Source organism: Populus trichocarpa, chromosome 2 (genome assembly GCF_000002775.5).
Source record: "Populus trichocarpa isolate Nisqually-1 chromosome 2, P.trichocarpa_v4.1, whole genome shotgun sequence".
Classification (NCBI taxonomy): Eukaryota; Viridiplantae; Streptophyta; class Magnoliopsida; order Malpighiales; family Salicaceae; genus Populus; species Populus trichocarpa.
In genome coordinates, this window is record NC_037286.2 from 8,109,307 (window position 1) to 8,121,426 (window position 12,120).

Below are 12,120 nucleotides of genomic sequence, written 5' to 3' on the forward strand. Positions count from 1 at the left end.
GTTAAAATAGTCTTGGACTGGGTCTATGAAAAGGATTTCTGGCTTAAGAACTGCTCACTCCAAAACCAGAAGGAAAAAAAACCTGCATATCGAGGATAATATCTGTGCTAGACCTCCTGCTGTCCTACGACATCCAGGATTGTGTTTAATATCAATCCTCTTTTTTTTTTCTTTTTTTTGTTCAAGGCCAAACACTAAGTTCCAGGATTGTGTTTCGAGTTTTAACCTGCCATGGATGCCAATCCAGCTCTATTTCTGTACCCACTAGAGCATTCTAAAATCCTCCATCTGGTAATTTGCACAAGAGTTTTTCTTTTTCTATGCTCTCTATATGTCTCAAGATCGCTTTCCTCAATTTTATGTGTCCATCCAGGTGAGGCATGCACAAGGAATCCACAACGTAGCAGGGGAGAAAGATCATAATGCCCTGTTATCTCCTGAATATTTTGATGCCCATCTGTCTCCTTTGGGCTGGCAACAGGTATGTAATTGATGGCCATTTCATTTCATTTCGTGATCTAAAACAAATCCGTAATGCTCTTCATATCTTCTCGAGTTTCTATTCAAAGAAATCAATATCTGAATCTCGCCTTCATTTCTCCTGCTTTATCAGACGGCACATCTGACTTTCTGGTATTGTAACAGGCGGGCAATCTTAGGAAGCAAATTTATGCATCTGGACACCTTGAGAGGATTGATTTAGTCATCACTTCTCCTTTGTGCAGGTGCTTAATAAATTATACAGCTTGAATTTCGTCAGTTGCTTTGCTGCGTGTTCAATTTATTGCTTAGATATTATATCAATGAGTTTCTTTTTAGGGCCCTGCAAACCGCCATACAAGTCTTTGGTAGCGAAGGCCAGATAAATGGATCAAAGGAGGCAAATATAGACAATAGTGGGATATCAAGTCTCAAATGCCCACCAATTGTAGCATCTGAACTTTGTCGAGAACGTTTGGTAAATATGCCTCAATGTCTAGATTAAAGTTGCTGGATTTTGGAATATTTGTAGCTCATAAAGTTGTTAACATTTCTTTTCACTTCAGGGAGTTCATCCATGTGACAAGAGGAGAACCATTAGCGAGAATCGGTCTCGTTTTCCTACAATTGATTTTTCATTGGTATGTACTTAATAACCCGTCTAGCATTAACACAAGGATTGTAAGCACCTTTTTATTAGTGCCAGTTTCTTAAACTGTTCAATTTTTAGATAGAAAGTGATGAAGACATCTTGTGGAAGACTGATGCTAGGGAGACCGATGAGGAAATTGCAGCCAGGGGCTTGAAGTTTATGAACTGGTAGGTGTTTGCATCTTTTGATCCTCAAAGCAACGACATGTTAGCTTAAATAAAAATAAATACAAATTGAGAGCAGTCATGCAATTGTGAAAATAGTATTTCAGATTTTGCCGTTGGCTTATAGTAGTATTATAAAAAGACTGACAGGCAATCTGTCACTTGTTCAGGCTGTGGACACGGCCAGAGAAAGAAATTGCAATAGTTACTCACCATAGATTCTTGCAGCACACATTGAATGCTTTGGGAAATGATTTTCATCCATCAGTGAAAAACAAGATGTGCAAAAAGTGAGTAGCAACTATTTTTCAGTACTTTTCTTACACTACAAACTCTTTTTTTCTTTTTTTCAAAAACTAACAATGTATAAATAGTCTTATGACTGCTTACTCGTAACATGTTTGTTTAGATTCGAGAACTGTGAACTTCGTTCAATGATCATTGCTGATAAAGAATAGGTAAGCATGGTGTGTTTCGAAGATATTAAAATACCTGTTCCTGTTCCTATTCCATGTGCTCCTCTTTTTCCCTGCGGCATTATTTCAAGGCATGACCTCCCAAGTGAACCTGAAAAGGATAAGCTTTCAGGAGGGGATTGTTCAGTCAGTCAGCCTGTGTTAGAGTATCAGAGATGCTCCTCAATGATCTCCGTGTATGAAATGCTTGATCGACGGGACTAGAAGAATATGCTCCTGTGCATATGTTATTTGCATAAAGTTTATCCTGTATAACATATCAAGTATCGACATATGCTTGGTGGTTGTGTGGATATTTCTCTTTATGGATTTGGGGTGGATCATATCTTGTTGAAGAGGGGGGTGGATGGCATTGGGCCTCTTGACCCCTCACTAGCTTGCTTGAATTTTGGATTTGTTAACTCTAATCTATTGTGCTGGGTTGCAACAGAGTACCCTCGTGGTTGAGCTGACCAAAAAACAAAACAGAATGAATGTTTAATAACTCTTTCAAAACCATGATTTAAAAAACTTAGGTTTTGATAAAGCTGAGATTTGATGTTTTTTTAAAACCAAACAAAGCCAGAGTATGTTTATGAAAATTAGGTGGGATTCGGTCGAATTATCTACATCACATTAGATTTTTTTCTTTCCTGTTACATAACATGAGTTATTCAAAATTTGAAATTGAATCAATTGCAATTTTCACCAACATACATAATTATGTAAGAAGATTCAACAGAATATCACACAATACACACAGGAAATTGTTAACACCCTTATCAATACAAGCATTGCTTCCAAACCCACACTTCACTTTCCGCTTTCTCTTCTAATAACAAAATTGCTGCAGTTCTTAGTAAGGCTTGTGCGGGGCCAGATCGAACTTCACTTTTAAAATGCAAAACCAGAACAAATAATGAACAACAAATCAAAAAATTGAGTTTCTGTTATCCTATTTCTATACCATGTGATTTATACCAAAAAATTCACCCGGACACTATTTTTGCCTTGCAAGCACAAACCCAACCAAGATTGCAAAGAGAAGGAGGCAAACAGCAGCTAAGACATTGAAATTAAATGGCTGATTAGATTGCCGGCTACTTTCCACACTCACGTCGACTTGTCTACTCTTCTCTAAAGAAGAAACAGGTGCGAAATGGTTAGGAACTGCAACATCCCAGAAAGATTCAGTGTTTAGTGATGGAGCTTCAACTTCTGGTTGGAGATACGTCGAGGGATCAGTTGGAGCTTCCATGGACATCAACTCAACGCAATGTTCTTTTAAAACCTAATAGAGCAAGATTAAACTCAAAACGACTTAGTTGATGAAAGCTTTCAGTATAAAAATGTTCAACTGTAGTGTTTGATGTATTTTGCTCAAAAAACCACATGAACATACCTCAACTGTCTCAGATGGTTGCAGGTAGTCACATATGAATGTACCAGCCAACCAGGGAACAAAGACTCTTCGAGGAAATGAAAGAAAGCATGTTCTCCTGCATTGAATTGTACAATAGCAAATGTTATGAGCATGGCAATTCATGTTTCAGAAACAAACTGCATCAAATTTCAAAGAGATGCTTCAGATAGATTCTCTATGCTAAGCCTGATATCAAGGGGCAAAAAGAATAACAAAAGAGGAACCACACCCTCAGCAATTGAAAACCAAACACCCCCCACAGTGCATATGATCTAGATAGCCATTAATGTGAGTAACAAAGGAGACCCATGAGGGGCTCGTGCTGGCCCTGCCTTCATGGACAATTGAGATTGTACCATTACTTGGTTGTACCATGTGGCAGAAAGCTTGCATTTCACGTAACAAAAATTTCAGACAGACAAGTCAACATGTGTAAATGACAGTTAGATGATAAAACATCTCCAATCTACTTTAAAACAATAACAAATCAAATACAAATTTTCAGACTCATGGCCATGCTCTCATCATCTGCTCAAAAAGACTACTAACATTACAGCTCACACACCTCAAAGAGTTCAAGACAAGTCTTGAAACAGGTTTCTCAGGCAGTTTTTCTACCCTTGAATCCTTGCCATCGATGTCAATAGGATCTGGATCTTCATCTGCTTCATCACAGATGATATCAAGTCTACTTTGAAGACTCCTGATGATATCATCCTGAGAATAATAAAAAATTTCCCATAATTACACAGGTCAAAAACAATAACCATGAAAAGGGAATAGAAAATCTGAAAGAGAGAATCAACCATAAAGCATCTTGAGAGAGAGAGAGAAGCAAAGGTTTCATTCTTTTATTCCAAAATGATAAAGCAGCAGAAAAAAACGAGATTCATGCATTGCCATTCTGCAGGCACCATGACAAACAGATTTTCTAAAACAGAATGCCTGTCTGATCTTTATCTTGTATTTCAGCATTTATCCTCTGCTCTTCTTAAATTGCCTCTTTTCTTTCTGTACTTGAAATTCAATTCTAAAATTGTCATTAATGAATGCTGGCTGCTATTTAATGCACGGATATGTGTGCATTATGTGCCAATTGGTCCTAGGTGAAGCTTACAGCTTGCAACGGCATTAAAAGTCCATCAAATCAATGACATGTTTAGTAAGAAAAAATGGCCCACCAATAATCATTTTATATCAGTAAATAGGCAGAGTTTTGGATAAAAAGTGGAGAGACATACAGAATGCCTTATATAGTGTCAAGGAACAAATCCTGGTCAAAAAATCAAAATCAGAGGATACTTGAAATTTCATCGATATATAGATCGACATTCCAGGAGTACACATTCTAGTTTGGAAGATGGGCATGTAGCAACCTCTGTGAGGTAAGAAGCAAGAAAAGAACAGAGGCGGTCACTTAGAATACACCACTTGAAGTGGCAAGAAAAAATGGCCCGCCAATAATCATTTCATATCAGTAAATAGGCAGAGTTTTGCATGAAAAGTGGACACACACACAGAACATCTTATATACAGTGTCAAGGAACAAACCCCCCACGCCATTTTGACTGTATTAAAGAAGTACCAATGGCATAAATGTAAATTTATGTTGAACTATAGCAATTTCTACACTCTGTTAGTAAAATTCCAAAATGCAGTAGACATGATCAGAACACATGAATCAAACATAAAAAAATTATCATGAATCATCATCATCATCAATCTGGTATAGACATTCCCTCAAGATACTAAAAACAAAAGTAAATTTTTATAGAATAGAAGTACCTTTATATCAGCAACAGCCTGCATCACTGGTTCCTTTGAGTTTGAGTATGCATAAGAGCACACAGATCCACCAAAGACAAGAACACCAGCAACATCCTTCTGGCTGCTTGCTTTAGCAAATTAAAAAAAAATCATCAAATGATTGAAACGATATGTTCAAGCTACCATATCAGCACTTAGTACAATTGTGCCTAATATTTAAAGCTTTCCAACACACCTTCAACCAAAGAATTCTTTGTGAATGGTAGGAGCAATTCAACTTCATGCGTACCATCAGTTGTGCATAGCTCTTCGCCAACAACCTAAAATCATATAAACATAGGCAGCTATGACAAGAAAAATGGACCATTGGAACAAATGTTTAGGAATAATAATGCTCCTAAAGTGAAGCCACAGTCCATACAAATTGTCTATTCCAAGCCAACAAAGCAACAGTATGCTTTAACTCAAAATGATGTGCCCAATTGGGATCCATTAATCACTAAATTGTTATGAAGCATGAGTTTCATGAAATCAGGCACGTCTCAAGGTATCACCATGGAGATGCAGGTGTAGGTATTTATCAACTAACTTCCAGATCTTAATAACCAAACCATCCTGTTAATAGAATCATTTTCCATCCAATATCCTCAAGCATCATCATGTCACTTTTTAAAATTTTTACTCTGGGTTTCACATTAAATGAATAAATCTATGATAAGAAACTGCAAGTCCTTGATTTGCTTCATAAATTAATGACTTTAAGGTCTGCAGTTTCATTCCAAGAGAGATAAAGTCACAGTGCAGCTTACCAAATTCCCATCAATCATAGCCTTTGCATCCATTAGCTCTTTAGCATGCACAGAAATTACATGACGAAGAATTGAACTCAATGCTTGGGCATTTGATGCACTCTCATGAGTTACAGGCAATCTGGGAAATATAGCTTCATTCATGAGTCACAAGGATCACAAGATATCTATATTCCAGCACCAAATAGAACTGTTGTTTGGATCCACAAACAGAGCACACATATGAAAACCATTGAAGATACCTGAGTTTGAAGTTGTATGTACACCTAAATGCCTGAAGGGAACTTAAGACCCTTCCCATTTTAAAATCACATGGCCGTATACTACTTGAAGTGATATTCGAAGACAGCACACAATTCCGGCACGTCCACCTACAAAAATCAACTCATTAGTCCATATGAACAACAAAAACAACGCCTGCATCAAAATGACAGATACTTGGTAATAGAAATAAGAGTTTCAATTAAACGGTGACAGTAGCGATGAAATACCTCCTTGGACTATAACATATATGAATCAGCAATCTCTCATCCCAATCAGTTTCAGTAACTGGTGCAGCTTCTGCAACTCCCTTCACTGTCTGTAAAAGCTATACCATCAACAGAAATCCTATCAGCTCAATTTTCACAGAACTAAGTAAAATTAAAACAAACTAAGACAGGAAATATAGTCAAATTACAAGGGGCAAGAATTACCTGGAAAAGTGTTATAGTTGAATTCTTGAAAGCACTATCACTAACCCAAACATAAACACCAATAACCTTCATGCCACCCACTAACATTCTTGAAACCTTTGACATTAACGACAAAAAATTTTTTCACCAAATCGAACCCACAATAACAAACCACATAAGATAAATAAAATTTATAGAAGTAGAATGGACCTGACGGGCATGTTCAGCGACCCAATCCGAATCGATGTTCAAGGCAGAAGAATCAACGGCGGGTTGTGATTTAGATTTGAAACCCTTTCTCTTGTTGTCATCTTTGGTGGTTTCGAGGAGTGAACAGGCTGATTCTCCTGCATCGTTTGGTGGGGTGGGGACCAAATCGAAAATGAAGCCACGATCTAATTTGGAGCTAAGTTTTCCTATCACCAAACCCACCTGACGAGAAGAAAAAAAAAAGTTCGATATCAAGAATTGGAGCACGTAGTTGTTGTTTTGCATGTGTGGATATGAAGATTTAGAGAGAGACCTGAGAGGTGAGACCGGATTGGCTGAGGCGATCCTCGGCTGAAGTTAGTTGGGTTTCGTCTCCGATCACTGCTTTCACCATAGCTATGCTTCCACTCAAATCCACAAACCAAGATTTCTTTCTTCCAGAATTGAATTGAATTGAAACTGCCCTTTTCTTGCTCTCCCTTAATGGGATTCATGAGTTGTGGACTCCACGACTTTTGAGAACGTGGTGACTGAAATAATTTTTCTCTTTTTGGGCCTCTTGCAAATGATTGTTACAACATAGCCCAGCCCGATACGTGGGTCTGCCCCCATTGGTTAGTTCCATTTGCCAGAGGAAATTTCCGGTTTTAAAATTTTATAGGTATTTTTATTAGTTTTTTTTTTTAAATAAAAACACGAGGGGCATGGTCTGATGTACGTAGGGCATGTGCGTTCATTTATTAGGGGAAATAAAGGAAATAGTAGATTTATTAAGGAAATTGCATGGAATTCTTATAAAGAAAAATAAAATAAAAATAAAAAATGAAAATGAAACGCTTGCCTGGCTCCTTGGAGATCAATGGACATTTAATTATGTTGCGGGATATCATTTCTAGCCCAATTAAACCATTATTCCTTTTTAGAGGTTTTTTCGTGCTTATCTATTTTAGCTGACCAACTCGTTCTTGTAAAAAAATAAATATTTTATTTTTAAGAAAATGAAACGTTTGCCCAGCTCCGAGATCAATGACCATTATTATCATCCTGTTTTTCTTCAACTTTTCATTTTATAATTAATTTATATTTATTTTAGATTATTATGCTTGTGAAAAAGACTTGTTTTCTTTCTGAAAAAGCATGCATTGTTATTTTCTTAAGAACAATTTCACTGTTTCACTAACATTATTTTTTACACTGATCAAAAGTTTATTTGAAAACGTGGTTGTGATTATTTTTCAAAGTACTTTTTATACCGAAATGTATTAAAATGATGTTTTTTTTATTTTTTTTAAATTATTTTTGAAATCAGCACATCAAACAATTCAAAACACACAAAAAAATTAGTTTTTAACAAAAAAAATTTAAATTTTTAAATAACACGGTGCAATGTTCTTCAAGTTATGATATGAAAAGAAATTATTATAATTTTTTTAATGTTGAAGTAACATTTTTTATATGGAAAGTATTTGAGATGTAAATCTTATTATATTTAACAACATAACTCTAATCATAGAACGAACCATTAATAATAAAAAATCAATCGTCAAATGTTACATTATTAAGTAAAACTTTTTAGTAAAAATTTAAGTATCCACAACATTATTCTTCAATTTTATCATGAATAATGCTAAAAATTATCAACAAAAAAGAAAAGAATCTAAGAAGAAATTATAAAATATAAATTTAAAATATTTTTTAAGAGGGTGCTTTATTTTGTAATTTTTTTAACTTAAATTTGAATATCAGCATTCAATGAAAATTATTTTTTTGACCGCATAAAATCAATAAAAAAAATTATTTTTAATCCTAGTTTAAGATAAAGCTGTCATGAGAACATTAAAAAAAAATTAAAAAAAAATAGTGGGCCCATCATATGGTACATTAAAAAAAAGGGTTTCTTTTCCTATGACATGAATTTTATTTTTTGTTAATTGTATGAGATTATATTAGTAATTTTAATTTTTATAGTAAACTTATTAATTTAATACTTGAATAAAATAATTTAATATTGACTACTTGGTGAAATTTTATATTTTAAATTTTTTTAGAATTGTATAATTACTTTGATATTTTTACAGACAAAACCAACAAAAACTCTATTTTAAGGGGTTTTTTTTGTTATTTTATATTGTTTTTATTATAAATTTCAAAGGTATTCAGAAGCATTGTCATAAATTATATTATTACATATAATTAAAATAACTTGTTGACATCACGCGTCAACGTGTGGACAACCCCTGCATCATTCGAGCGATTTGTAAGGGGCCGTTTGACAACCAAAAACCACTTTCCAGGACAACATTTGAAAGTTCTCGACATTCTCGACCTAATCATGCAATGCATGTTCCAAGATTCACGGTGATTTGGTGTCAACAACAATTTCTTGTTTCCTTTTTCTCCCTCTCCCACCTAGATTGTCATGCAAACCCTTTCAAAATCCAAGAACAACCTTTTAATTCATCGATTCTTCGTATTTGGTATATTTTCTTTTTATTGCAATTCTTTTTATCTTAAATAATTTATAAAATTGGTATGCCTTTTCAATCTAATTCCTCTTAATTTTTTTATTTTTCAAATTTGGTCTCTATTTTCTTATTGCTATTTTTTTTTGTCTTGAATTATTTTTTAAATTGATTTTATTTTATAGTTTCACCCTTCTTTGTTCCTTTTCCTGTCAAATTTAATTCTTATTTTTTGGATTGCTGATATATTTTTCTTTAACAGGTTCTTAGAATTAATGTTTTTAAATTGGTTCATAATAAACTTCTTGATTGGACTCGAATCTAGAGTTTCACGAGCTGTGAGTTTTTAAGATTTGACCGGGTTTGGGATGCTTGCCTGAGTTTTTTTTTCTTTGTCCAAACTAATTATTTATTTCAAATTCATCATTCAACATTTATGTATTGAAAATTAATCTTCATGTTTTTTTTTACTTTCCTTTTGGGTGGTTTTTTTTTCTTTATTTTTTTATTTCTACAAGGTTATCTCAATCATATGTCCACTATTACATAGTTTGTAAGTTAACCCAATCTAATTGGATTTTTTTAATTTTAATTTAACCTTTAAATATTGAGTTTTTCAAATTATAGATAGGATCATGTTGTTTTTTTTCTTGTTATATTTTTTATTTTACTTGTTATTGTTATGTTTTTTTATTTATATTATTTAAATTATCAATTATGTGTGACTTGAATCTCAAATTTTTTTTCTCAATTTTTTTTTTTCACAACAAAAAAAATATTTGACCGGGGAAGTACTGGCCACATATCTACCATGAACTTTTAAGGTTAGCGTGCTTATCATTGCATCTCATGTCAAGATCATAATATATAATTAGCTCATGATATTTTTACATATTAATATTTAACATTTTTCAATTATGACACATTAAAATGACACATACTTTTGAAAAACAAAAAAACAAGCAAACACCAGATCGTAAAAGAATCAATAAGATAATCAATGAAAAACTGAAACAAAGAATAACGATATTATTCCATTAAAAAAAAACACACAATGTGCACCACCGCATTTTAATCCTTAAAACACTTTCCCTTCCTTAGGCATGGTTTGTTTTCACAGTGTTAAAGTGTTTTTGAAGAAATTTTTTTTTTAAATAATTTTTTTTATATTTTTAAATTATATATTAATATTAAAAATAAAATTTTAAAAATAAAAAAAATATTATTTTAATATATTTTTAAAATGAATATTTTAAAAAATAACCACTCAGCTCCCGCCGTTTTATTACCTGGAATCCTGTTTTTACATGTTTTCTCCCCTCCCGAACTAACACATTTTCATCCATCTTCCTCCCCTTCAAATCCTTCAAAACCTTCAAAACCCTAACCCTGAGACACAACAATGGAGACTTTCTCTCACTCTTCTTACCCAGACTCCCGCGAAACCGAAGACATTCATTCATCAGACGACCCGCTGTCAACCTACAAAGTCAAATTAATGTGTAGTGATGGTGGGAAAATCCAACCAAGACTCCACGATAACCAACTCGCTTACATCGGAGACGACACGAAAATCCTATCCGTCGATCACGGTATCAAGTTTTCTGGGATGGTGCATAAACTCGCGTCTCTTTGTGGTGGGGCCACTGATATCTTTTTTAAGTATCAACTTCCTGGTGAAGATGTTGATGCTTTGAATTCCGTTACAAATGACGAGGATCTTGAGCACATGATGATTGAATTCGACCGGTTGCACCGGGCTTCCGCTAAGGCCGCGAAGTTACGGTTATTTCTGTTTAGTTTGAAAAGTTTCGTTCCGAGTGAAGTGAAATCGGAGAGGCAGTTGTTTGTGGATGCTTTAGATTCTGTAAGTGTGCAGAGTCTAGAATCTTCTTTACCATCCGCCAAGGCGGCTGTTTCAGCGGAGAATCCGGATTTTGTTCGAACTGGATAATAATACGGTTGTTCCAGGAACAAAATTTGTGGATACTCCACCTTCGCAGCCTACTGTGCCGGAGGTTGTTGTGAAAGATGTTTCTGCTGGCTCGGAATGTGGATCAGAGGATAGGAATTTGATTGGAGATGCCTCTGAGGCGTTTAAACAACAGACTCTGGATTTGAAGAGACTGCACATTGCTGGTAATAACTAGCAACGGAAATCTGACGAGGCCAGCTCTAGAGGTTTCCTTGGTGAACATTATGCACAGAAACTTCCGGAGAAAATGACTCCGGTGCCGCCTGCTCCAGTTCCGGTTGGAGCTGTAATTCCAGCCGTAAACTTACACGAAGGGCATGTGAGTTCAAATGGTTATCCCATGACTTATGTTGGAATTGAGCAGCCAGTTTATTTACTTCAAGCACCAGCATTGAGACCGGTTACTGGACAAGTTGGTAAAGGTTATTATGGAGTGCAGAGAGTTGTGCAGGAGGTTTACAGTCATGTCCAGCAACCGGCGGCTGGCTCAATTCAACTACAAAAGACGACGAAAGCTGGTGGATTGGTGCAGCCAAAAGTCGGAGTGGCTGAGCGAGGGTATCTGCAGGCTGGTTAAGATAGTGCAGGGAGACAGGTGTATTATACAACTCCGTATCAGGCAGCTCCAGGGGCAACCATTGGAGCTGTAGACTGTAGGCAAGGTGGCGGTGTGGTGAATCAGGATGGAGAGGTTGCTAATGGTAATGTTACGACTCCGCAGAATTAATGTGTGTGATTTTGGGTTAGAAATGATTGATTGGTTGGATTCATTAGTTTATTAATTTTTTTATTTTATTTTAATATGGTTTAGATCGAATGTGAAAATACCAAATCTTTGGAACTGTTTTTGAGAGGGTTGTCTGGCACCGTTTATTTATAATTAAATTTGCATTCAGTGGTAGAAATTAACATTTTCCTCTTGCACAAAATCTTTGGCACTTGGCAGATGGAAGATTCAGCATTTCTTCTCATAGCTGCAGAAGCAACTTGTTGTTTTGGCAGGACCTGGCCCCAAGTCCTATCGCCCCCTCTGGTATTGAAAGGAAGAA

The 12,120-nt window shown here is 35.2% G+C and overlaps 3 protein-coding genes across 3 annotated transcripts; 2 read left to right on the plus strand and 1 right to left on the minus strand.

Annotated features, from left to right (window-relative positions):
* The first annotated feature begins 9 nt into the window (after window positions 1–9).
* LOC7467212 (phosphoglycerate mutase-like protein 1) lies at window positions 10–2,201 on the plus strand. The gene is made up of 9 exons (XM_024595878.2): window positions 10–166; window positions 213–291; window positions 374–481; window positions 646–725; window positions 820–958; window positions 1,047–1,121; window positions 1,211–1,299; window positions 1,467–1,586; window positions 1,706–2,201. The coding sequence occupies exons 2-9, from the start codon at window positions 232–234 to the stop codon at window positions 1,752–1,754; spliced, it is 720 nt and encodes a 239-aa protein (XP_024451646.1). The 5' UTR covers window positions 10–166; window positions 213–231; the 3' UTR covers window positions 1,755–2,201.
* A 220-nt stretch (window positions 2,202–2,421) lies between these two features.
* Window positions 2,422–7,150, minus strand: LOC7467213 (uncharacterized). Its single transcript, XM_024595877.2, has 11 exons — window positions 6,948–7,150; window positions 6,635–6,856; window positions 6,446–6,541; window positions 6,242–6,339; window positions 5,993–6,121; window positions 5,751–5,871; window positions 5,177–5,261; window positions 4,960–5,069; window positions 3,740–3,891; window positions 3,154–3,250; window positions 2,422–3,042 (listed from the first exon to the last, which is right to left on the minus strand). The coding sequence occupies exons 1-11, from the start codon at window positions 7,026–7,028 to the stop codon at window positions 2,752–2,754; spliced, it is 1,482 nt and encodes a 493-aa protein (XP_024451645.1). The 5' UTR covers window positions 7,029–7,150; the 3' UTR covers window positions 2,422–2,751.
* Window positions 7,151–10,496: 3,346 nt separating this feature from the next.
* Window positions 10,497–12,044, plus strand: LOC7461836 (uncharacterized). The gene has a single exon (XM_024594156.2). The coding sequence runs from the start codon at window positions 10,499–10,501 to the stop codon at window positions 11,048–11,050; it is 552 nt and encodes a 183-aa protein (XP_024449924.2). The 5' UTR covers window positions 10,497–10,498; the 3' UTR covers window positions 11,051–12,044.
* The last annotated feature ends 76 nt before the right edge of the window (window positions 12,045–12,120 follow it).

Coding starts and splice junctions, on each gene's coding strand:
- LOC7467212 (XM_024595878.2), top strand. CDS start 232: ATGGATGCCAATCCAGCTCTATTTCTGTACCCACTAGAGCATTCTAAA. Junction 482..645: donor CTCCTTTGGGCTGGCAACAG/GTATGTAATTGA, acceptor GTATTGTAACAG/GCGGGCAATCTTAGGAAGCA. Junction 1,300..1,466: donor GGCTTGAAGTTTATGAACTG/GTAGGTGTTTGC, acceptor TCACTTGTTCAG/GCTGTGGACACGGCCAGAGA.
- LOC7467213 (XM_024595877.2), bottom strand. CDS start 7,028: ATGGTGAAAGCAGTGATCGGAGACGAAACCCAACTAACTTCAGCCGAG. Junction 6,122..6,241: donor ATATGTTATAGTCCAAGGAG/GTATTTCATCGC, acceptor TGATTTTTGTAG/GTGGACGTGCCGGAATTGTG. Junction 5,872..5,992: donor ACATACAACTTCAAACTCAG/GTATCTTCAATG, acceptor TATATTTCCCAG/ATTGCCTGTAACTCATGAGA.
- LOC7461836 (XM_024594156.2), top strand. CDS start 10,499: ATGGAGACTTTCTCTCACTCTTCTTACCCAGACTCCCGCGAAACCGAA.